The 26,535-nt window shown below is 43.3% G+C and overlaps 1 protein-coding gene across 4 annotated transcripts in view; it reads right to left on the reverse strand.

Moving 5' to 3' along the window:
- The window catches only part of LOC111843359 (protein O-mannosyl-transferase TMTC2-like), a 220,805-nt gene that overhangs the window by 59,424 nt on the left and 134,846 nt on the right, over window positions 1-26,535 (reverse strand). For all 4 annotated transcript variants that reach the window (XM_072710313.1, XM_072710312.1, XM_072710315.1 and 1 more), the window contains 2 exons: window positions 18,516-18,637; window positions 15,357-15,438 (listed from right to left, as the gene is read on the reverse strand). In XM_072710313.1, coding sequence (XP_072566414.1) covers window positions 15,357-15,438; window positions 18,516-18,637 — 204 coding nt within the window. The remainder of the gene's footprint in view (window positions 1-15,356; window positions 15,439-18,515; window positions 18,638-26,535) is intronic.

Here is a 26,535-nt window from a genome sequence, read left to right on the forward strand (position 1 = left end):
CAATCTCACCATTTGCTTGTGGATAGTAAACTGAGCTACGACAATGCTTGATGTCTCTTTCCGCAAGAAACGCTGTGAACTCTCCAGAAACAAACTGGGGGCCATTATCAGAGACCACCTCGAGTGGGTAGCCTTCTCGACTGAATACAGCAGAAAGAAATTTTATGACTGTTGCAGAGGTAACCTCCGAGGCAAATGCCACCTCTGGCCATCTACTGTAGTAATCGATGAGTGTCAACCGGCACTCCTGCACAGCATCGTGGAAAGGTCCAACTATGTCAATTGCGACCTTGTCCCATGCAGCAGAGGGAGTGGGCACAGGCATAAGTGGCGCAGCATGTGTAACCGCAGTTTTATCATGTTGGCCGCAAGTGATGCATGACTTTATGGCCTCTTCCACTTGACAGTCCATGCCTGGCCACCAATATAATTCCCGCAATCTCTGCTTTGTCCGTACCATACCTTGGTGTGTATCATGCGCCAATTGGACAAACTTCGACTGTAGCTCTGCAGGTATAATGACACGGTGAGTGCCACGGATGACGTAACCATCTACCACGGCCAGTTCAGTCTGAAGGCGGTGGAAGGTTGCCATAGCAGGGTCAAGTCCTTTAACAGTAGAAGGCCATCCATTAGTGATGTAAGATTTGACTTGACTTAACACCGAGCACTGATCACATGCGCGTCTCAGTTCCTCTTCAGTAACTGCTGCAAAGTCAGACGTCAGCACGGCCACCATCTCCAGTTCGACATCCTCAGTCGTCTCAGCACAAGAAAGCGGCAGTCGCGACAAACAGTCAGCCGTTACGTTGTCGCGCCCAGGCTTGTACTCTATGGTGTAATTAAAACACAGTAGGCGGACAGACCACCGGGCTATTCTCATGCCTGCCCTGCCCACACCCTTTGAGGACAGCAGTGTCGTCAAGGGACTGTGATCCGTACGCAAAACAAAATGACGTCCCCACAAGAAAGTGCGCCACCTTTCCGCTGCCCAGACACATGCTAATGCCTCTTTCTCAACAGTGGAATATTTGCGTTCACAGTCAGTCAGAGTTCTGGAAGCAAAAGCAACTGTCTTTTCAGTGTGCCCGTGCCACTGAGTAAGCACAGCACCAAGTCCATAGTCGGACGCATCAGTAGTAACTGTGGTTGAGAGGAAGGGGTCAAATAAAGCAAGGGCAGAACTGGATGCAATGAGTTGTTTAACCTGACTAAAACGTTCCTGTGCCTCAACTGTCCAGGAAAAACTAGTAGAGTTTCGCAGGAGAGCACGGAGAGGTTCCACCAATGAGGCATAGTTAGGAATAAACTTAGAATACCAGCCAGTCAGGCCGAGGAAGGACCGCAGAGAATGCGCATCATGAGGAGAAGGAGCCTGCGTCATAGCAAGGACATGTTCAGGGTTTGGGTGTAAGCCATTAGCTGAAATCACATGGCCTAAAAAAGGAAGTTCAGATTTCCTGAACTGGCATTTTTCCATATTGAGTTTTAGACCCCTGTCCTGAAGACGCCTAAGTACAGCTTGGAGGCGTTTGTCATGCAATTCAGGTGTGGTTCCATAAACAATGATGTCGTCCAGATAGCACTGAACACCATCCTGACCAGCTAAGACCTGTGACATCATCCTCTGAAATGCACTTGGTGCTGAAGCCAAACCATAGGGCACCCGTGTGAAGCGGAAAAGACCATCATGAGAGATGAAAGCTGTAAGATCCCTACTGTCTGGATGTAAAAGCACCTGGTGGTACGCATTTTGAAGGTCAATTGTAGAGAACATGACAGCCCCTCGTAACTCTGTGAAAACCTCATCAATGTGTGGCAGAGGGTGACCATCTATCACCACAGCCTTATTTGGTTCTCGGAGGTCCACGCAAAGCCGAACGGCGCCAGATTTCTTTTTAATAGCCACCAGTGGGGACACCCAAACAGATGAGTCAATTTTTTCTATGATGCCCTCAGAGTCAAGTCTCTGCAACTCTTGTGAGACAGCATCACGGATTGCAAATGGCAGTCTGCGTAGCTTCTGTTGAACCGGTGGAACATCAGAACGGACCTTAACTTTATGGACAAATCCAACAGCCAAACCTGCCGTATCTACACCGCATACCGTGCGCTGGATGTCACCCGCAGGAGGTGCAATACAGCCGTCTCTTATTTCCAGTTTCAGGGCAGTGAAGAGATCCATACCCAACAAAGGTGTTCCTGCTTGAACAATGTAGACATCTGCCTGTGCGTATTGGGTCTGATAGGTAACAGTAAGAGAAAGGCAGCCCACAACTGGAATAGGTTTCTTCATATATGTCACCAGTTGGACGTTAGGTTGAGTCAGGGCCACGTTTGCAAAGTGCTGGAGGTAAATGTGTTCTGGAAGGATTGAAACCGTCGAGCCTGTATCAACAAGCAATTCAACAGCCAGGGGGGGACTACCATCAGCATGCAGGGTTACATTGCAGGAAAGGCCATGTTTCCGCTGCATTGGAAAACCTATGCTTAAAACAGTGACATCAGGAACAGTAACTGCCTGCACATTGCAGGTATTAGCTACACTACGGCAAACTTTGGCAAAGTGACCAATTTTTCCGCACTGTTTGCATTTACACTGTTTAGCAGGGCAACTGGGGTGATTTGCAAGATGCACAGTGGAGCCACAACGATAGCAATTACGAATTTTATTCTGCAATGTCTGCTGAGGGGTAGGCGATTGTGTTGCAGCCGCCAGACCCCGCACACTAGGTTTTGACCGCCAGTTCCGCGCACTGCGCGCGCTAGCATTCACAAGTTGAACTGTGGCTTCAGCCGTAGACGTCATAGCCTTCGCCTCAGCAACCGCCGTTTCTATTTGTCCCGCGATTGTAATAGTCTTCTGCAACGTGAGGTCTGTCTCCAAAAGTAAACGTTCGCGGATACGTGCAGAAGATGTTTTTTCAACAATTTGATCTCTCAGCATATCATTGGCGAGCGCGCCGAAATCGCAGTGCACCGACAATTCTCGCAGAGCTGCAACGTACTGTAGAGTGGATTCCCCAGGCCTCTGTGCACGCTGACGGAATTTATTTCTCTCCGCAACCACATTTAGCTTCGGTACAAAGAATGTCCGTAATGCAGTGAGCGCCGTTAAGTAGCTGTCGTCTGCCACTGGAAGCGTGTAAAAAATGCGCTGACCCTCTGTACCCAGGCAATGGATGAGCATCGCCCGCCGCCGTTTCTCCACAACCTCGGTGTCGGAGAGCGCCAGTAAGTAATTGTCGAACATTCTGATCCACGAATCGAACGGTACAGTCGGCTCACCCGGTGTTTGCAGGAAAGCAGGGGGCGGCGAAAGTCCCAGCAGAGCCATCCTCGTCGCCAATATGTGGTATGCACGCGGTAAAATAAAGCACTCCACGAATCAATATGTCTCTTCGAACCTTCTTTACTTCACATTCCTTCCCCTCTGCTCCTCACCACTGCAATTCTCTCCAGCTCTCTTACCAACCGTCTTATCTTATTGTCCCCAGCGGATAGGAGGAGAATTGCACTATACAACAGTGTGCAAAGGGAAAAACATCCAGTATGCGGCAGTCCTGTGGGCGAAAATGCCTTGTTGATGTTGGAGGTCAGAGGAGAATGGGCCGACTGATTCAAGCTGATAGAAGAGCAACTTTGACTGAAATAACCACTCGTTACAACCGAGGTATGCAGCAAAGCATTTGTGAAGCCACAACACGCACAACCTTGAGCGGATGGGCTACAACAGCAGAAGACCCCACGGTACCACTCATCTCCACTACAAATAAGAAAAAGAGGCTACAATTTGCACGAGCTCACCAAAATTGGACACTTGAAGACTGGAAAAATGTTGCCTGGTCTGATGAGTCTCGATTTCTGTTGAGACATTCAAATGGTAGAGTCAGAATTTGGCGTAAACAGAATGAGAACATGGATCCATCATGCCTTGTTACCACTGTGCAGGCTGGTGGTGGTGGTGTAATGGTGTGGGGGATGTTTTCTTGGCACACTTTAGGCCCCTTAGTGCCAATTGGGCATCGTTTAAATGCCACGGCCTACCTGAGCATTGTTTCTGACCATGTCCATCCCTTTATGACCACCATGTACCCATCCTCTGATGGCTACTTCCAGCAGGATAATGCACCATGTCACAAAGCTCGAATCATTTCAAATTGGTTTCTTGAACATGACAATGAGCAGTTGCATTTAGGGGTGTGCTCCTGGTCAACATCCTCTCTTCCTCTCTTGCAGACGACACTAAGGTGGGCGGGGTAGCAGATACTAATCTAGCAGCAGAGAGGCTTCAACGGGATCTGGATTTAATTAGCGAATGGGCTGATACTTGGCAGATGAAATTTAACACAGATAAATGTAAGGTAATCCATGCAGGGAGCAGAAATATACAGTACAGATATTTTATGGGTTCCACTGAAATAAAGGTAGCTGATTACGAGAAAGATCTCGGTATGTATGTTGATGCTTCCATGTCCCACTCTCGCCAATGTGGGGAAGCAATAAAAAAGGCGAACAGAATGTTGGGTTATATCTCTAGATGTGTGGAGTTTAAGTCAAGGGAGGTGATGTTACACTTATATAGTGTACTTATATAGACCCCACCTAGAATACTGTGTGCAGGTTTGGTCACCATACCTCAAGAAGGACATTGCTGCCTTAGAAAAGGTGCAACGAAGAGCTACGAGAATGATTCCTGGTCTTAGAGGAATGTCTTATGAGGAGAGGTTAGCGGAACTGAATCTGTTCAGCCTTGAGCAAAGGAGACTAAGGGGGGATATGATTCAGGTCTATAAGATTCTAACGGGTCTGGATGCTGTTCAGCCAAATGACTATTTCAATATTAGTCTAAATACTAGAACTCGTGGCCATAAGTGGAAATTAGCGGGAGAACATTTTAAAACAAATTTGAGGAAGCATTTCTTTACACAGCGTGTAGTCAGAGTATGGAATAGTCTTCCTGCTATTGTAGTGGAAGCTAAAACCATGGGTTCCTTTAAATCAGAGCTAGATAAGATTTTAACAACTCTGAGCTATTAGCTAAGTTCTCCCCAAACGAGCTTGATGGGCCGAATGGCCTCCTCTCGTTTGTAAATTTCTTATGTTCTTATGAGTTCACTGTACTAAAATGGCCCCCACAGTCACCAGATCTCAACCCAATAGAGCATCTTTGGGATGTGGTGGAACGGGAGCTTCGTGCCCTGGATGTGCATCCCACAAATCTCCAACTGCAAGATGCTATCCTATCAATATGGGCCAACATTTCTAAAGAATGCTTTCAGCACCTTGTTGAATCAATGCCACGTAGAATTAAGGCAGTTCTGAAGGCGAAAGGGGGTCAAACACCGTATTAGTATGGTGTTCCTAATAATCCTTTAGGTGAGTGTATAACTATATGCCAGACTATTGCTCCAACATTGCATGTTACCGACTCCACTGTTCAACATCCTCTCTTCCAACATGCATTACTATGTTGTGTTATAACCAAATTAACATAACACCCACATAAAACATTCAAAATTTGGTATTTGCTACATTTTACAGTACTACTGTCATCTTTTCACAAGTCCAAGCGAACCGCAGGCTTACTAACTCTGCCTGACCTTGTTATAGTAGGTTGCATTGTAACTGCCTCAACCGGTATATCAGAGTCCCTGCAATGCTGGACTTTCTGTGTGGGCTGATTGGGACTCGTTGTTGTTGTAAAAGTCTCTTCTTGAACGCCTTCGGGTAGTAACTGGATATGTCTTCTGTTTCTCCTTCTTTCACCCACCTTGTCACGGGACACATTGTATGACCTTGGAGTGGTACTCTCCATTAGCACCTTAGCCGGTCCCTTCCACTGTGACTCACCATCCAGCTTCAACAGGACTGAATCCCCTGGTCTGAGAACAGGCAAGTCTTTCACACCATGTCGCCTGTTAAAGTAGTATGCCTGTTGCTCCTTTGCTGCTTTATCCTTCTCCCTTATACTTGTTTTGCTTGGCCACTTTGGTCTGAGGTTTTTCTGCAGAGTGGGTAGAGTAGTGCGGATTTTTCTTCCCATTAACAATTCTGCTGGACTTATACTCGTAGAGGTGTTGGGGGTAGCTCGAAAACTCATTAGTGCCAACAATGGATCCTCCTGCTTTAGTATCCGTTTTGCGGTCTGCTCAGCCCATTCCACATGCCCGTTACCTTGAGGATTGTGTGGACTCGAGGTAATGTGTTGGATGTCACATGTGGCACAGAAGTTCCTCCAGACCTCGCTGATGAATTGTGGTTCATTGTCACTGACAATTTGTTCAGGTATGCCAAATCTTGCGAAGGTAGCTTTGAGCTTATGAATAACACACTCCGATGTTGCATGCATAAGTCTATGGCTATTCGCTGCCATGGCCTGTCTGGTAATGGGGATGACTGTAGCAGCTCCTTATGCTGTGTGCGTTTGTTTTCTATACAAAATTTCCAAGTTTCTATCTTTTGCCTCAAATCCTCAGAAATTCCAGGCCACCACACAGTCTCTTTAGCTCGAGCTCTGCATTTTGACAGTCCTTGGTGTCCTTCATGAATTCTACTAAGGATGCTCTGTCGCATTGCTTTTGGAATTACCAAGCAGTTGCCCAGCACTAACAGTCCGTCACTCAATGACAAGAAGTCCTTCCACTTGTAAAAGCTATGTATGCTGTTAGGGATGCTTTTAGCATATTCAGGCCATCCTCCCTTTACGAATTTCTCCACCATTCGGAGCTGATCATCCTTTTGAGTCTCCATCTTTATCTCTGTCAACTTCTGCTGCGATACTGGCAAACCCTTGATGATTGCATTAACATGGGCACTCACATCCGCAGACATGAAATCCTCTGTAGTGCTTAATGGGCTCCGCGACAATGCATCTGCTACCACCATGCTTTTGCCTGCCATATATTCCGCTTTCGCATTAAAGCGCATGAGTCTCATCAAAAGTCTTTGACATCTTACCGGTACACTGTCCAGATCTTTGCTATTGATCAGTGGTATTAATGGCTTATGATCAGTGACCAGTTTAAAATTTTCCAAGCCGAAAATCACATGACCATACGCCTGCAAGGCATTCCTTCTCTATTTGGGGCGTACCTGACCTCTGAATCTGTCAGTCTTCTAGACGCGTATGCAACTGTTTTCCAGCTGCTGTCGTGCTTTTGCAGTAACACACTGCCTATTCCGTAGCTGCTGGCATCGGCTGAAATGATGGTTTTTCTTGCTGGGTCGTAATGTGCTAGGACTGGTGCTTTGATAAGTGCGTTCTTGAGATTGTGAAATGCTCTTTTCTGTGGTTGATCCCAAGCCCATACACTCTTTGCCTTAAGCAATTCATACAGAGGACCCCCTTCCATTGCTAAGTTTGGAATGTATTTGCCCATATAGTTTATAAGGCCTAACGCTCTCCTCAGTTCACTTACATTATTAGGGTCTTGCAACTCACTAACTGCACGCACATTTTCCGGATCCGCTCTGACACCTTGAGCATCCATGATGTGACCCAGAAAACTTAACTCTTTTCTTGAACATGCACTTTTCTTTATTTAGCTTGAGGCCTACACTTTCCATCCTTTTCAGCACGTCTTTTAAGCGTTTGTCATGCTCTGTTTCGTCCTGCCCATACACTATCACGTCATCCATGTACACGGCCACCCCATCCAGGTCTCCTAAAAGCTCATGCATTTTGCGTTGGAAAATTTCTGGTGCTATGCTGATTCCAAATGGGAGCCTTTTAAAGAAATAACGCCCCACTGGGGTGATAAATGTTGTCAAGAGGCTGCTGTCATCACTTAACGGTATCTGCCAAAATCCCGACGCTGCGTCCAATGATGTAAAAACACTTGCACCTGCTAATTTAGCTAGGATTTCTTCTGTTGTGGGAAGTATGTATCTCTCCCTTTTAATGTTATCATTCAGCTTGTTCAGTCCAACACAAATTCTCACTGTCCCATTGGGTTTCATGACTGGCACCATGGGAGCGCACCAATCTGTGGGCTGTGTGACTCTCTTCACTACGCCTTGTTCTTCCATCCTTTGCAGTTCTGCTTTAACTTTAGACATTAGGGGTAATGGCACTCTTCTTGGAGTATATGCTGCATACGGCTTGGCTCCCTCTCTCAGGTAGATTTTTACCGGCTCTGTTTTCATGGTACTGCTTCCCTCAAAAACTGTGCTTAACTGCTCTATTCTTTTGACCAGCTTCATCTCAGCCGCTGTCTCTTGGCCCAAAAGACTACCAAGTTTCTCCATCTACCACATACACTGTAATGGCATACTTTCGGCCTTTATGCTCCGCTTTTGAGGTAAACTGTCCTATACATTTTAATGGTCCCCCTGGGCTGTCCAGTACTATGTTTGAGTGCCTGAGCTGTGTGCTTGACTCAAACCTTTTAAATGTCTCAGTGTTAATAACATTAACGTCAGCTCCTGTGTCTATCTTAAAACTAACAGGGATTCAACCTATTATAAGTGACACCGTCCATGAGGCCTCATCTAGTTTATTTTTGTTACTCACTGCACCCAGGTAAAAGCTTTCTTTGCTTTCTTCTTTCACTGTCACCTGTCTCACAGTTTTTGATTTACACATTCTTGCCCAGTGTCCTTTTTTTCTGCACTTTTTACATTCAGTTCCCACTGCTGGACATTTTCTGATGTCTAGGTGTCTTGTCTTACCGCACCTACCACACTCTGTGTCCTATTTTCTTTTCTCACTGCTTCTTTTATTTTTCTCTTTCATCCCTGGCCTGTTAGCTGCCTTTAATGACTGCCTGGAGGTTACGTCCTGTAGGCTGGTCATTGGTTGTCCCTCTTGCTGGCTGATCTGCTTTGCGACGTCCTCGGCTTGCTGTGTCATCTGCGCCGCCGTTTCCAGGGTAAGTGCTGTCATTAGCTGCATTCTCCTAGAGAGATCTTTATCTCTTATTCCTACTACGAGTCTGTCTCTTATGTGTTCATTTCGGCTCGCTCCGAATTCACAGTACTCACTAAGCTCGTACAGTGCTCTGATGTAGCATTCCGCATTTTCCCCTGGCTTCTGCAGTCTCTGATGGAAACATGCCCGTTCATGTATCACATTCCTTTTCGGCATAAAGTATTTCTCAAATTTTCCAAGAACAGTCTCGTAATCCTCCGCACTCTCCCCTTCCGCGAATGTGAACGATTTAAAATGTTTTCCACTTCAATGCCCATAGCATATATTAATGTGCTAATCTGTACCTCTTTGTCCTCCTTACTCAGTTTTGTAGCAACCCTGTAGCGTGAGAACCTCTGTCTCCAGGATGGCCACTCTGCAGGATGACCAAAGTTGAAACTGTCTGGGGGATTAAATTTCGCCATCTTTCTCTTCGTTCACTTTTACTTCTGACACCATGTCTTGTATTTATTTACCAGGAGGCATTTATTCGTCACTTTCTTGTTTATTACGAATGCAGTGGAACAGTACACAATTCCGTGTGCTCTTTTACAGACAACAACCAACGGAGACGACCCATGTCCCTGCCTGGAGCCTGCTGATATATAACTCACTGAGGCCCCCTAGCGGGTGGATGATATAACACATTAACCAATACACAATACCCTGACAGGATGACCAGGAATTCGAAACCTGAAACAATGGCTGACTATCCATTTGGCGGGCTTTCAGAGGGGATGTCTGTAGCAATCCTTTTGGGATTTATGACCAGACTGATTCCCCCTTTACTGATGATTTTCATTAAGCTGGTGTAACTTTTGATACATACACTTTTATGGTAACCACTGACCAGATTTGGAATCAGGAGTGATTTTCCATCAGTTTGATACCAAACATGCCATACTAGCCTAGCGGTTCACACCTCATACCATCTGTATTAATTAATTAACAATTGCTTATATTATGTGTGTTACTGACACACATCAGTATATGGTACAGGTGTTTTTGGTTGCACCTCAACAGATGTTACACTTTGGGTAAATTGTACAGACATTACATGACATACTCACATTCAAACAGCACATCTTATCCTTAGATAGGCGTGGCTGTTAGTTTGTGGCAATACCAATTTAAATTGCACATCTGAGAACAACATATTTTGATTGGTGTGGCTTATCCCAATTGATCTTCTCCAGAATGGATAATGTACACCTTAATTTAGTTCTTTTAATATAGCATGGTAGAACACAAAGAACTTGCTAACAGGCCACAAAGATCAGATAAGGGCCACGGAGGAATGTAGAAGAAAAGGGGGGGTTTGTTAAACAAAGAAAGAAGACACACTAAGGGCGTTTTTCCACCGCACCTGGTACCGTACTTTCGGTACTTCCATAAAGTGCCAAAAGTATGGTACTTCTTTCGTGTTGGTTTTCCACTGGCGTAAAAAATGGTACCGGCAGCAAATGACATCATCAGTGACCGCCCCTGACTGACATTGTCACAACGCGCAGCTTAAATCATAATAAAATAAAAAATAAAAAAAAACAGCCCAAAATCAAAACTAACAGTTTAGGCTGGAAAATGCGGTTTATTGTTATGTCATGTTATGTCAGCTTCTATCACAGAATAAGATTCAGTAATATCCAGATTGTATGAATGCTGCCATCATTTACGTTTACGTAGGTACACTAAGCCGATCAAAGCAGTAAGAATTAGCTTACTGCTAATTCAGTCTTTTGAAAGCAAACAAATTATTTAATTATGTTTTTTGATTTTCAAGCGGTATTGTTCGGTGTTTCGCGTGTGCCCCATTTCTTCCAAGCACCTTGGTATTATGGTGTTCCGGGCAATTCAGTTTCCCTATGTTTCTCCTGTCTATCAGGAAATAATGTTTCCCCTAATATTAAAGCAGAGGTATATGTGAAATGTCTGAAAATCACTCAGGTGGCTACTTCCAGCAGGATAATGCACCATGTCACAAAGCTCAAATCATTTCAAATTGGTTTCTTGAACATGACATTTAGTTCACTGTACTAAAATGGCCCCCACAGTCACCAGATCTCAACCCAACAGAGCATCTTTGGGATGTGGTGGAACGGGAGCTTCGTGCCCTGGATGTGCATCCCACAAATCTCCATCAACTGCAAGATGATGCGGGGAAGCAATAAAAAAGGCCAATAGGATGTTGGGGTATATCTCCAGGTGTGTGGAGTTTAAGTCAAGGGAGGTAATGCTAAGATTATACAATTCCTTGGTGAGACCTCACCTAGAATATTGTGTACAGGTTTGGTCGCCATATCTTAAAAAGGACATAGCGGCCTTAGAAAAGGTGCAGCGTAGGGCCACAAGAATGATTCCAGGGGCCTCATGTATAACAACGTGCGTAGAATTCACACTAAAACATGGCGTACGGACAAAACTAGGAATGTGCGTAAGCAAGAAAAAATCCAGATGCATAAAACTGTGCGTAAGCACAGATCTACGCACATTCCCTTTATAAATCCCAATGAGTGTGAAATTTTACGTACGTGAACGAGCCCACAGCCACTCCCCCGACCCGCCCATATTTATGTATATTTGCATATGTAAATCTGTATAAATGCCCGCTTTGTTCTATGTTTGACAAACCACGAGGGAAAAAGAAGTATTTCTGCGAGTGTGAAGTGGAGGTCATGTTAACAGAAATCGAGAAAAGAAAAGTGATATTATTTGGTGGTATAAGTGGCATCAGCAATAAACGAAAGTTGACGGAGTGGCACAGCGTGGCGGAGTCAGTTAAAAGTGTTGGTTCCAAAATTCGCACGGTGGCCGAAATTAAAAAGAAGTGGTCGGACATTAAAATCGTCGTGAAAAAACGAGCGGCCGCTCACCGTAAGAGTCTTAACAGCACAGGCGGAGGTAGCGGAATTCCCGGTCTCACACTCTTTGAGCAACTAGTTGCTGCGATGATTGGGGACACACTTTTATCGGGTGAGGGGGACGCTGATGTCATCGCGGGTGAGTTTTTCTTGTACCATACTTCTTTGAATTACTTGCATGTTTATGAATAACACGTAGGGCGCAGATGCGGTGTTACTTTCGTTTATTCTGTTTGTTTATTCTTACAGACAACAGTACAAGAGGTGCCCTCAATGCATTAATAGAGTACATTAATAGAGGGAAAGTGCTTTCTATTTACATAAGCAAATTCGTTCTCTGAAGGTGACTTAATAGCAATGTGCGCGCAGTCGATAGCTTCGTCTACGTTGGGAAAACCGGACATCGCTGCAAATTGCACTTTAATATTTGCCTGTTCAACCACAGTGTAAGGAAATTTTATATATCTGGGCAAGGGCGTAACTTTGGCTGGAACATTGGGGGGGGGGGGTGGAAGTCTCCACCCATGACAGGGGAAACATGATTATTGGGGGGAGGTGGTCATGACCCCCCTGGAAATTACGCCCATGTATCTGGGTGACAAGCAGATTTTGCCGTCCCATACAACACCGGCATGGCGCGACTCAGTGTTGACTGAGAAATACCCGATCAGTCCGCAAGTTCTCGCTGAAAAGCACCTGTGGCTAAGAACCCGCGAGTGGACAGAACTTGTAAAGGAACAGGTAGCCTATAGCGCAATTCCTCATCGTCTGCTTTTGTAATGCTGGCCCCAGTTTAGCACACAGCTCCAAAAGGATTGCTCTTGGAAATCTGAATCGACTTAGAAGCCAGTCATCATCATGGGCCAGGAAATCAGTATATGATCCCTGAATACGAGCTCTATTCTGACTCTTCCATTTGCAATGTCCTCTAACAATGCAAGAGCAGCCATGGTTGGAATATTTTTTGTCTTTCCCTGCACCGTTTTATTGTCACAGATTGATTACGATCAGGTGACCGATGGCCAAATAATTTCGGTGTATTTCATGCAGACCGCGCCATGAATGCGAGTCTGACACAGTGAAACTGCAGTAGCACTCTTTTGCCAGTAGGTGCCTCCATTTTGCCAAATCGAGCAGAAACTTGCGTACGCCTTGTCTGGGGTTGCCGTGAGAATGTGCGTGGCGGTACGCCAAGTTTAGTTTTTATACATCTCGACGTGAGCGTGGAAACGGGCGTGCGCAACATTTTCGTGCTTAAGCACCGTTTATACATGAGGCCCCTGGTCTTAGAGGAATGTCCTACGAGGAAAGGTTAATTGAGCTAAATCTGTTCAGCCTCAAGCAAAGGAGACTGAGGGGGGACATGATCCAGGTCTATAAGATTCTAACAGGTTTGGATGCTGTTCAACTGAATAGTTACTTCAGCATTAGTTCAAATACAAGAACTCGTGGCCATAGGTGGAAATTAGCGGGAGAACATTTCAAACTGGATTTAAGGAAGCACTTCTTTACACAGCGTGTAGTCAGAGTATGGAATAGTCTTCCTGATAACGTAGTGCAAGCTGAATCCTTGGGTTCCTTTAAATCAGAGCTAGATAAGATTTTAACAACTCTGAGCTATTAGTTAAGTTCTCCCCAAGCGAGCTCGATGGGCCGAATGGCCTCCTCTCGTTTGTATAGTTCTTATGTTCTTATGTTCTAGATGCTATCCTATCAATATGGGCCAACATTTCTAAAGAATGCTTTCAGCACCTTGTTGAATCAATGCAACGTAGAATTAAGGCAGTTCTGAAGGCGAAAGGGGGTCAAACACCGTATTAGTATGGGGTTCCTAATAATCCTTTAGGTGAGTGTATATGCAGTGGTAGCTATACCTATTTATTTATTCAAATTTATATAAATGTTCAAATGTAAAGGGGTAAAATAGGTGATACTCCGTGAACATGGTTATAAGGGTGGCATACAAAACACTAAGATTGTCTAAGGACACATACAAACATAACCTATCTGTATATTGAGACTAGTAGTCATGAGTAAATCAAAATACAGGGTATACAAAAGCCAAACTTAAAAGAAACTTTCTTTAGGGTGTTGGTCTGTTGGGTGAGTATACCAGGCAGGATGTCTGGGGAGGGGGTTGTGTGCCAAGTCGAGGGACCCCTGTCCTTGAGGTCCACTCTGCTGTCTGTAGGTCCCTAAATCTTTGGGCAATAAAAGTTGGAGTGCTGGCCCCCCTTGTTATCTGTGTGTGTGTGTGTGTGTGTTTAAGTGTGTTTGTGTGTGTGGAGTCATTAACCCCCCTTTGGTGCTTAGACAAACGAGTACCTCTCGCACCAGGGTAGGCCTTGTCTCAGGCCACCTGGAATTTAAGCTCTGTGATATGTGCATGTGTGATCCTACACCAGTTAGGAAGTGTACGCAATTATGAAACAATTTCACCTGCTTTGGTGCATATGGAAACAACAGGTGGACAGGATAGGCAAGAGCAAGACAACCCCAAAAAAGCGAATGGATTTGCAGGTGATGACCACAGACCATTTCTCTCTCCTTATGTTTCATGAGTGTTTTTTTTTCTCTAGTTTTGCATTTTGCTAGTGTCACTACTGGTAGCATGAGACAGTACCTACAGCCCATTCAGGTTTCACAGATCCTCCAGGATGGTACATCTATACATGCAGTCACATAAAGGATTGCTGTGTCTCCAAGCACAGGCTCAAGAGCATGGAGGAAATACCAGGGGGCAAGCCTTGCCACGAAGACAGCAGGACAGACCCATAGAAGGGCAGGAAACCAGCAGCAGGACCAGTATCTGCTTCTTTGTGCAAGGAGGAACAGGAAAAACTGCCAGAGCCTTACAAAATTACCTCCAACAAGTCACTTGTGTGCATGCAGCTCGACTGGCATTCACCAGAGAACACCAGAATTGGCAGGTTCCCCATTGACATCCCATTTTCTTCACAGATCAGAAGAGGTTTACACTGAGCACAAGTGACAGACGTGAAAGAATCTGGAAATGCCATGGAGAATGCTATGTAGCCTGCAACATAATCCAGTATGACCAGTTTGGCAGTGGGTCAGTGATGGTCTGGGGAGGCATATCCTTGGACGGCTGCATAGACCTCCACGTGCCAGCCAATGGTACCCTGACTGCTGTTAGGTACCAGGACAAAATCCTCAGACCCATTGTCAGACCTAACACTGGTGCTGGGGGCCCTGGGTTCCTCCTGGTGCAGGACAATGCCTGGCCTCATGTGGCCAAAGTGCATAGGCAGTTCCTGGGTGACGAAGGTATTGGTGCCATTGACTAGCCCCCATGTTCCCCAGACCTGAATCCAATCAAGAACCTCTGGGACATTATGTATCGGTGCATTCAAAATGACAAATTAGTGCCACAGACCTTCCAGGAGCTCACAGATGCCCTGATCCAGGGCTGGGAGGAGATCTCCCAGGACACCATCTGTTGTCTCTTTAGAAGCATGCCCAGACATTGTCGGAATGCATATAAGGGTTTTATATGCATTGTTTTAAATATTCTAAGTTTTAATACATGAGCTAGTTATACACTACCATGAAATATTACATCTTACCATAGTGCATGTAACAGTTCCCTTTCGTTGGATCGAGCTCTATCGCTGTCAGGAAGTACCTCTCTGCTTCCTCTTTAGCACCCTGCAGGAGAGAATATCACTTCAATCAGTGTTGGCCTTTGGTGACTAGGAGACATCACAATCTCTCCTTGTAGAAGTATATCAATTCAGCCTTGTCAAGCATCAGCACCTACAGCTATCAGCTCACTGTGCTATTGGGACCCATTAAAGCTGGACTGTCACATATCCCAGAGACACAACTGCTGCTATATGTGACTGATCTCAGCCTCAGTCATTGTCTGACAATGTTATGTAGCTTTAGGAAGCACACCCTCGATACTGCATCCACATGCACTTTGATTGAGAATCTTGAATCTAAGATAATGTCTAGGTTACAGGGTGAGCTGCTGAGAGAAAAGTTCAGCCCCTTGGAGTGGAGTGTAGAGATTATAGCATTCTTATCCGCGGCTATTTCTATTGCAATCAATAAGGTTAGAGTAATAAGCTGAATGTGCCCAATATAAGGCTTGCTTGTATGGTTGCAGGATGTCGGACCATGCCACTTATAACGTAAATTTCTATTTGTGCTCTAATCTGTGGCACTCCTGTTGGTAAGAATGTGTGTGATCATTAAACCATGGAGAATGCCTGGTGGTTTTGACAACTTTATTTGTGCCATTTCGTCCCAAACTTGACTAACCACGGTATTATAAGTCATGCGTGATTTTGTTGACATTTGTACTAGACATGAAGTTTACTTACTGCCTTTACTTACTGGAAATTTCTACCATTTAGGTGACGTGCCATAATAATCTTCTCCACCAAAGTCAAAGTGGGTGGATAAATTACAAAGGTGATTCGAAAATAGTCAGAGAAGGACTTATTCAAGGGACAGACTGATACATGGTGAACATGAACTCCATGAGTAATAAACAATTCTAATGTTTGATTGTGCATATGGGTTGGTCCTGTTATCTACTGTTAACATTACACAACATCCAAAAGGGATAGGAAATCTTTGCTGTAGGCATCAGTCTATGTCCACATGTATATTAAAATTTTAAATATTAAATCAAATTTAGATTATAATAAATATTCTTTCAGTTAAGGACTAAGTCACTAAGAAGTTGCCCAAATTCAGGCAGAAATGATGTGTATGGTCCAGGTGATCTGTATACTATAAGTATGTAGATGGGTGGGTTGATGCCATTTGAAGTAGCATTGCTTCCATGATTTTCGGTTCAATTGTAAACAGTGAGTTAAAAACAGCTGCCAGGCTGCCTCCACGCCCAGAGCCACATGATTTCTGTATGAAAGTAAACCCAACAGGTGAGGCTTCAACAAGATGGGTCATATGGTTTGGGATCAGCAATTGGAACTTCTCAGAATGGAAGCTCATCCATGGATGTTTATTAGTATTTCGGAAAACAGTGGGATAATAAAGATACACTGAAATAAAGGTAGCTGATTACGAGAAAGATCTCGGTATGTATGTTGATGCTTCCATGTCCCACTCTCGCCAATGTGGGGAAGCAATAAAAAAGGCGAACAGAATGTTGGGTTATATCTCTAGATGTGTGGAGTTTAAGTCAAGGGAGGTGATGTTACACTTATATAATTCCTTGGTAAGACCCCACCTAGAATACTGTGTGCAGATTTGGTCACCATACCTCAAGAAGGACATTGCTGCCTTAGAAAAGGTGCAACGAAGAGCTACGAGAATGATTCCTGGTCTTAGAGGAATGTCTTACGAGGAGAGGTTAGCGGAACTGAATCTGTTCAGCCTTGAGCAAAGGAGACTAAGGGGGGATATGATTCAGGTCTATAAGATCTAACGGGTCTGGATGCCGTTCAGCCAAATGACTATTTCAATATTAGTCTAAATACTAGAACTCGTGGCCATAAGTGGAAATTAGCGGGAGAACATTTTAAAACAAATTTGAGGAAGCACTTCTTTACACAGCGTGTAGTCAGAGTATGGAATAGTCTTCCTGCTATTGTAGTGGAAGCTAAAACCATGGGTTCCTTTAAATCAGAGCTAGATAAGATTTTAACAACTCTGAGCTATTAGCTAAGTTCTCCCCAAACGAGCTTGATGGGCCGAATGGCCTCCTCTCGTTTGTAAATTTCTTATGTTCTTATGTTCTTATCTCTTGGAAAGGAAAGAAAACATTATCATAAAAAATTACTTCAACAGAAAGCCAGTCTGTTATTAATTTCAATTTCCATTTGGTGGTGGCTTGAGGTTGGGTGGGTGAGTGCCATCTGCAGTAAAACGGGGCACAGCAAACATGTGTTCATGTGCACAAGGGCCACAGTTTAACAGCTTTACCTCAGAGTGTGGGAGGGGGAAAAATGGAACTACTCAGGTGAAACTACACATATGCTCTCCCGAAGAGAATTTATGATGCGCTATGGACCATTGCAGTGTTTCCCCTAGGTTTACAGCTGTTTTTTTTTTTTTTTGGGGGGGGGGGGGGGGGAGTCTATTTTAGCATTACATCAAGACTTCTGTTTATTTATTTGCTTGTTTGTTTAGCCTTTTTAATGTATTGTCACTGACCAGTTCAATCCCACGTCACAGAGCAAAGTGCAGTATTAGAGACCAAAGGGTGATAACCCCTGAACCTTGTCCCCTGTCAGATACCCTCTAGTCTCCTGAACCATGTCCTGTCAGATACCCCCTAATCCCCTGAACCTTGTCCCTTGTCAGCTATCCCCTAATCCCCTGATTCTTGTGTTTCCTGTAATATCCTCCAGTGCTCATTATGGTCTCCATTGTTTTGCACAAATCCAGAAGCCTGATCTTTAACTGACTCTTATCCTCGAAAAATCTAACCCATCTTTTTCTTGCTCAAACAGAAGATACCCTAATAACCTCACAAAACCAATATGTGTAAAAACTGGCTCTTCATAACACGGAACAGTATTTTTTACAGGGCAGTCATCAGCAGGATAGTATCAAGACTCAACACACAATTAATCTACTGTTTAATTGAAAACTGGGCCACTCTGAGAACTCAGTGCTCCTGATGTACAAGCACGTCAGTTATCGGGGGAAAAGTGTTTGAGGCCACAGAACCAGCTGGATTTGGATAAGAGAAGATTTAGATGAATAAAGAGAACCCAAACAGCTCAAGGACAGGCAGGCGGACTCACCATGAGGGCCAGTAGTTTGCCATAGGTCAGGTGGGCAGGAATATGGTCAGGCTTCACCCTGAGGGACTCCCTGTACCAGTATTCAGCCTCGGCCAACTTGTTCAGCTTCATGTAGGCCTCTCCTGTGGTGGGGAGAGGGTGGTGGGTTAATTAAATGAAAATTAAGCCTTCAAGAGGTTGATCTTCGGTAAGCTTGTGTTTACTTGTTAAACAGTCATCTAGAAGTTAGCTATTAGATATTCTGGACACATCTATGTCAGTTTCCAGGTTCAGTTGCTCACATCCACAAAGGCTGGGGAGATGCAGGGCTAGACATAAGCCGCGGCACCGCGGCCAATGGCTGTCGTGCCTTTCAAAATTGGCCGCACGCCTCCTCAAAATTGAAGTACCTTACGGCCAAGATTGGCCTGCCTTTAATGTTTGTCTGGTCGTATGCCCCCTTTTTACCGAAAGTAACGTTCATTACACAAAAGACTTGCGCACGACACGGTCCACTTTACCTCGTCAACAATCGATGCATCTGTACTGAACCCGAACCCAACCTTCGATACGAGAAACGAGGTCGACCCGCACATCTCGTAATTCCCAACTACTGAATGAACCGCAATGAATTCTGGACTAATACGATCATGTACATGTTCGTCGCATGATTGGCTGGTACGGTATGTATCGTCCAGCCTACTATGGAGCCACAGCAATGACAATGGTGCATCATCGGGGGTTACGTTTTTTGATTGGAAAAGCCATCCGACGGTTTCCGAATAACAGATAGGTGTCCTCTTCGGTAATCATCGTGTAGTTGTCGTCTGCTGCTTATGCTGTCACCATGCCTCGCAAAGATTGAGAACGTAAAAGAAAGCAAGCTGAACTCGCGGCTACTGCCGCAAAATGTTGCAAATTATCTACTTTGTTCAGGTAAGTGTCAGATGGTGTTGTAAAAAAACATTTGCCGAGGCAGAGCAGATTTGACTCAGAGAAGTACCAAGCTCTGCTGGGAGGATATAGGACTGGTAGCGTGCAGTGTGCAAAAAACGAACGTCAAGTCATGTACACTAAAAGAATACGGGTGTTCTGAGCAAACAAATACAAAAATATTGACGGCTCCTTTATTGTTGGATTTTGTTTTTTGAAATAAAGCTATATATATATATCTATAAATATATATATTCTGTCTCAAATCGAGAGGTCGTATTGCGTAGGTTGCGTTAATATATTTATATATGTATTATGTATTTATATTTCTACTCATTATGAAAGATTTGTTGTGTCTAGCCTCCACTAATAGCGTGTTTCTATGTTTTACAGCTAATAATAAAAAGGTGGGCCGTATTTATATTTATATGAGCCACTGTTTAAGTAAGGAATAATTGACGACGGGCCGTTGAATTATTAGAAAAATAATGCACACCCGAGGTGTAACGGCCACTCCGCTTCGCGTCGTGGCCGCATTACCACCTCGGGTGTGCATTATTTTTCTAATAATTCAACGGCCCGTCGTCAATTATTCCTTACTTAAACAGTGGCTCACCTTCTATTAAGTGTCATATGAACAGACACCTTTTTATTATTAGCTGTAAAACATAGAAACACGCTATTAGTGGAGGCTAGACACAACAAATCTTTCATAATGAGTAGAAATATAAATACATAGCCCTACCACTTGACATGATGTCGCAGCAAGTCATCTTGACTTGCTGCGACGTACGCTTTCCACTACTATTGCATTTGAAATCGGATCAGTTATTGTTAACATTAGGTTTCATTATGAGTAACATATAGCAGCATATAATAGGTGACTTCTGAATTGTGTCGCATCTGTTAGCCTCTGTAATTATTAACAGTATTTCAATTCTTTTCAGAAAACACTTCATTGTCTAATACTCGGTCGTGAGATATTTTAGACCACGTTTTATGACCATGAAAATATACGTATGCATTTTCTTCATCGTCAATACGTTGCCAACAAGCCTGCCTGCTTTTGTTGGCTGCAGTGGTATTGGACTTTCTTTACAGGGTTGATTTAAACTCCTCATAACCCTGCATAATTAGCATGCAGTCTTCCTCCGTGAAACATACATGTATGGAGATCGCACTATGCGTCAAACGGTGCCTTGCGTTGCCGAACATGCTCCATATATGTGAACGCGCACAAACTCCAATGCAGTTAACACCGATTTAACTGGCGTCATAGTACTGATTAGCCCCGATGATTTTGTCAACCTCGCGTTCGCAAATTAACTCGGGGTTAAGTCTGATTTGGTTAAACCCCCTTCGTAGTACAGGCCACTGAAGTTAAACTCTAAAGCCCTGAGCCCCGTACGTTTGATTGTACGCGTGTGCGTAAAAAAATATTTACTGAAAAACCGTGCTTATTAAAATAACTAATGCTTTATTCTGTCAAAGTTTTAAAATATGTTTTTGATGCTTGATGCTGCTTACTATAGTTCCTATATGGACATACTCCCCGGAGTCAGCGACAGCACGTTCATGTTAAAGAGAATTATTTCTAGATTAAAACTAGTGGCATGGCGGCTTTTAACCATCCCTGCTTTTGGGTTAATGTCGTACGCTCATTTTAACAAGGATTACCAGCATTATTCCTTGATTCTTGTTGTCAAAAATGTTTAGGGCACTTTATTATTCAAATTGGCAGAAAAGTGCTTCATTACTTTAAAAAACGTCATGGTTAAGGGGACTTATTTGAAATAGCGTGTGCTCCGTTTATTGCTACCATTTTGAAATGGGGTGTCTTACGAATCATTATTCTTTGTTTAATGCATGGTTTCGTGTAAACATCGGCGACGGTTTATGACTACACCATATGTCTAATAGCCTGGGAGTGGATAATTCTACCCCATGTTTAATAACTTGTGAACGGATGACCAGTCTATCTCAAACTCAGTGGCCTGTTTGATTCTACCCCCATGTTTCCTCCGGCAGGTGCGAACTTCCGTGCATGTTCGCTGTGATATGCTTAGCAGTTTTATTCATTTGATTAAGCAAAGGTAGATGACTAGCTAAATGTCGCTAAACAACCCAAGGTGTGGTGTTAGAGATCGACTTATATTTAAATTAGAAATATGTTATTTTATACCATTTACAAATAAGTCAGATTAACAAATAGAGTTAATGCGCATTCTGTCAGGATTGCGGCGTGCTTTCACAATTAAGGGCCATGGCTAGCCTCAGGCTAACAATTTCCGCCGATCGCCAGTTGAACGTGTGTCGGCACGAGCACGCCCCCTTCCCCCCACCGTTCTTCATTTGACGCGCAAGTTTTGAACTGGCCGGCAGCATGCCAGGTTCGCTCCCTTGCGGGATAATGGCCGCCTTGCTACACTGACGGAACACAGAGCCGCTATCGATGGATCTTCGTGTTTGGTGAAAATGCTTTTTCTCTTTTACATTGAAATAAACTGTTAACCTGATTACGGCTTTTCTCGTTTTTAAAACCTTGTGCTAAAATGTTTGTGCTTGTTTCGCTCGGGTATGTCTCTAGTTTAAAAGTTAAAGTTTGGAACTTGTGCTTAAAATACGGTGTTTTATCTTGACAGTGTTTCGCTCGGGCATGTCTCTACTTGTTTAAATTCCGTCTGCTCTGGCTTTTCTTTCTTTTAAAAAGTTAAAGTTTGGGACTTGTGTCGTTTGTTTAAAATACGGTGTTTCGCTTGGGCATGTTTGTACTTGTTTAAATTCTGCCTGCTTTTCTTTCATTCTTTTTAAATGTAACACTAAAGTTTTGGTTGCTTAAAACATTTTGGTGCTTTCTTCTTTTAAAATACGCCGGGGCGCTCGTGTCTACTGCGGACGGACGGAACCCCACAGGACGTGTATGCCCTAACTTACGTTCATCCTGCTATATGTTTTATTATTACTTAAAACGTAATTAAAAATAACACATTAATAAAATACATGTAATGTATTTTTATTATATTAACCGTTTAAATAACTCCGCAAGTTTTTGTCATATACACATTTTAAAAATACCCTCAAAAACCTTGGACAGTCTACTTTTCAAATATATATAGGTAGACACTAAATATATTTTTACAGCTTCGTGATACGAATAGAAAGAACAAGAGTGACTGACTTAAGCGTCTGCGTCTCGAAGCGGCTCTGATCGCCCACCCACTTGCAAATCGCGCTATTCGCATGATAACATGATAATCCGACAGTTAGTATTGGGTGAAGAAATGTGAATACGCCCATTGTGACCGAAATGTGGTGTGTTTACACTGATCGGCTACAATATAGCACATGGATACGTCTCTGCCGCTGAAGCTTTGCGCCAGTGTTGCCACTTTCAGCAGCGAAGCTCATACCTGTGTTCATGGCTCAGTGGGCTAAGCCTGTGTGCCTGCCATCACGTGGTCGCCGATTCAAACCCAGCGTATTTAGAACGTGAATAGCGATCTTCAGCTGAGAGCGGTCCTACATGCTCCCGATACACGTAAAACAAAGGTGACACGGTTTGCTTTTTTGCCTATTTAACCTAATTTTAAAAACTTTTATACTTCCGACAATGGAAGTTTTGAAAAGAAGACAGATAACGGATTTAGTCAGTGTTTTTTTCATGATTCTACATAATGATTTCAGCGAGATATAAACTGAAATACACGAGAAAGATACGCGGTCGACGATGCCCTCGTCCCCAGCACTGCATCATATTTATCGCTTTCTATATTTATATAGTAACAGTTTTTCATTTTTCATTCCATCTACCAATAAACTGTGAAAGGGATTTTATTGTTGCTACTTTTCTTGCGTTTCAAACTGCCTTTCCAAAGTGATGGGTGTGGGGTGCAGTGACATTCCAGACTGATGGGCCATTGACACTATGCAAACTACTACAGGTGTGAGGACACCTATCTCATCAATATTCATTGTGAAGACCACTGACTTTGAGAAAAAGAGTGTCACTCTAAAGTGCTAACACTTTAGTAATCAAACCACATAAAATTTCAGAATGTCACTTTCACCTACTGTATGTGTAGCCAACCCCTGTGTCTATAAGTTTCAGAGCTCAAAAGTCTTACCTAGAAATGTCTATAATGTGATTTTTTACATTTTCTCAGCATGTCTGAAAATAGGTCTTTGAAAAGTATATGTTTAAAGTTGATTTTAACAAAAAATAGAATAATAACATTCTAAGAGGTCTCAGATTATTGGTGCTGAGTTTGTGCTGAATAAAAGCAAATGTAACACTTCGGGATAAATGTCCCCCATATGTCCCCCTATCGGCAACACGTGGCATAAGCATGTATGGTACCATTTGGCCAAACCCCCTCCCCCGACCAATCAGATCAAAGGATACGCCCACATCCACTTATGACGTCATAGATGGGGGAGAGCTTTAAGCTCCGCCCAATGTACCAGGTAACCTCTCTCTGCCATGTGACTCAAAGAGGTCTCTTCTTGACTCGCTCTTGTCTTGTTACTGACGCCTGTCAGCTGCTCTGGCCAGCATGTTGATCTAAGCGACAGGGTGCTCTGCTCCACAGACACTGACGCCTGCCAGGGCCCCGCACACATCATCCATAATCCCATCGGGCTCTCAAGCACCCTGAAACCACAAACTCTCACTCTCCATCCCCACCTCCGGAAATATTATTGCAGGAAGATGGAAAAAAATCTCACAAAAGCAGGCAGAATTTTTTTTATGTAATAATGACAGACTTTCTATTACGGTGCTTTCAGTTTAAACATTTTTAATTGTTGATTTTATTGTAGTAACATGGAGAAGGCTTATCCAAATAATAAATCACAAGTAGAGTAAATATAGCTAATGCCAATGTGTGTTCTTTGATAGGAGCTGAAAATTCCTAATATTTAACCCTATGGAGTGAACCAGGGGCCCCTTGCATGGGGGGACATTTCTTCCCTCTTTGGAATAATTACCTTATAACTTCAGATATAAAAGTCACAGACACATGCCTAATACCTAAAATCAAAGTTGACCCGTTTACAATTGATTGTAGGAAGTTCAATAACGAAATGAATAACCTGTGTATAATTTATGGACATGCGAATATAACAAAAACAGCTGGAAAAATACAAAAACCTGTCTTTGTGTCTTGGATTTTTGTAAATATTTCAAAAACTACATGATGGAATAGGTCCAATTTTAAAAATCTGGTTCCCAAACTTGTTTTCTACATGGCTGCCCAATTTCATATCATTTGATGCAGCCCAACAGGTTTTACGGAGGAAAGAGCAAATGGTGCAACTGGGAGCCTTTCCTATCCAAAACCTAACCTAAACTAATCTGAAACCTATCCAAAATGGCAATAGTGTAACTAGCAGTGTTTTTTGGGGTAGCAACTTTCTTTCTAAATGCATTACCACTTATAGGTCATAAGTAACAATTTGTCACACATCATCACCACACATTTGTAGGAAAATCTATATTTTATTCACACGACTTGTGCCAAACCTATCCAAAACCTATCCAAACTGGCCACAGTGTAACTAGCAGTGTTTTTTGGGGTAGCAACTTTATTTCTAAATGCATTACCACTTATAGGTCATAAGTAACAATTTGTCACACAACATCACCACACATTTGTAGGAAAAACTATATTTTATTCACACGACTTGTGCCAAACCTATCCAAAACCTATCCAAAATGGCCGCAGTGTAACTAGCAGTGTTTTGGGATAGCGTCTTTCTTTCTAAATGCATTACCACTTATGGGTCATAAGAAACATTTTGTTTCTAACCCTAACCCTGCATAACTGTGCCCAAACAAAGCCCGACAAGTGCCCCGCATAACTGTGCCCAAACAAAGCCCGACAAGTGCCCCGCATAACTTTGCCCAAACAAAGCCGACAAGTGCCCCGCATAACTTTGCCCAAACAAAGCCGACAAGTACCGTACATAATGTTGCCCAAACAAAGCCGACAAGTACTGTACATAACTTTGCTCAAACAAGGCCGACAAGTACTGTACATAACTTTGCTCAAACAAGGCCGACAAGTGCCCCGCATAACTTTGCCCAAACAAAGCCCCGCGTAACTTTGCCCAAGTGAAAGCCAAAAGCGCTGAATTACTTTGCACACTTCAAAGCTTGACAAAGGCGATGCGGAACTTTTCCCAATGTACCACAATACAAGTGTTACCAAAGCAAATGTTAATTGTAATTTGCTGAATCACGGAATTATAAAAATCTATAGAATAAAAGAGTAAAATGTAAACTGTAAATAAATGTACTTATGTCGAGCGTTGCATCCTCTCCGCGCAAAAAAGCGTCCTCCTCCATCGAATCAATGGATAAAAGCGACACTTTCTTCCCCCGAACCACTCTTCAAAATCATCTTCTGTGCTTTCTAAACAGTGAAAGTCATCCGAGCCATTTTTCTTCAGTCAAAAAAGTTGTTGTCCGAAAATAACTGGGTAAACTCACGGAGACTACGTGCGCAATGCGTACTCGAGACACTCCCACAAATACTGCACCTGCAGAGAATAATTTGCGCATTCATGTCCCCAGCGCGAAAAACAATGCCCAATCAGCATATCCCATACCATTTTGCAAACCTTAGACACACCTCTATTGGATGAAGCAAATGACACTGTAATTTGATGTTCATGTAAAAAGTTTATTATGGTGAAACATAACCATGGGCAAAGGTTCAGTGCGTAAAAAATAATGTGCTAGCAGGGAAGCAGAGCATATATCTGAAAAAATACTTGACAATGAAGGATTACAGTGATTGATTTATGTACATAAGAGATCAAGCTTTCAAACGAGGGTAACTTTGTCATTTTATTCATTGGTTTTCTTCTAAAACTCCGAAGGTAACAAACATTGCACGAATGTACAGAATGCCGACAGACATTTTTCCGCGATGAGTGAGCAAGCTATTTGAGAGCATTACAGTCATATTTATGGAAAAATGCGTGTTTTGTCTTAATACTGTGACGGTTTATGAATTATTGGCCGTGAAAGAAATAGTTTGAAGTGCTTAGTTTTCATTTTATTAACACTTATATTTTACTTCCTGACACTCGACCCGTTTAAAGA

The sequence above is a fragment of the Paramormyrops kingsleyae genome, chromosome 3, assembly GCF_048594095.1.
Source record: "Paramormyrops kingsleyae isolate MSU_618 chromosome 3, PKINGS_0.4, whole genome shotgun sequence".
Lineage (NCBI taxonomy): Eukaryota > Metazoa > Chordata > Actinopteri > Osteoglossiformes > Mormyridae > Paramormyrops > Paramormyrops kingsleyae.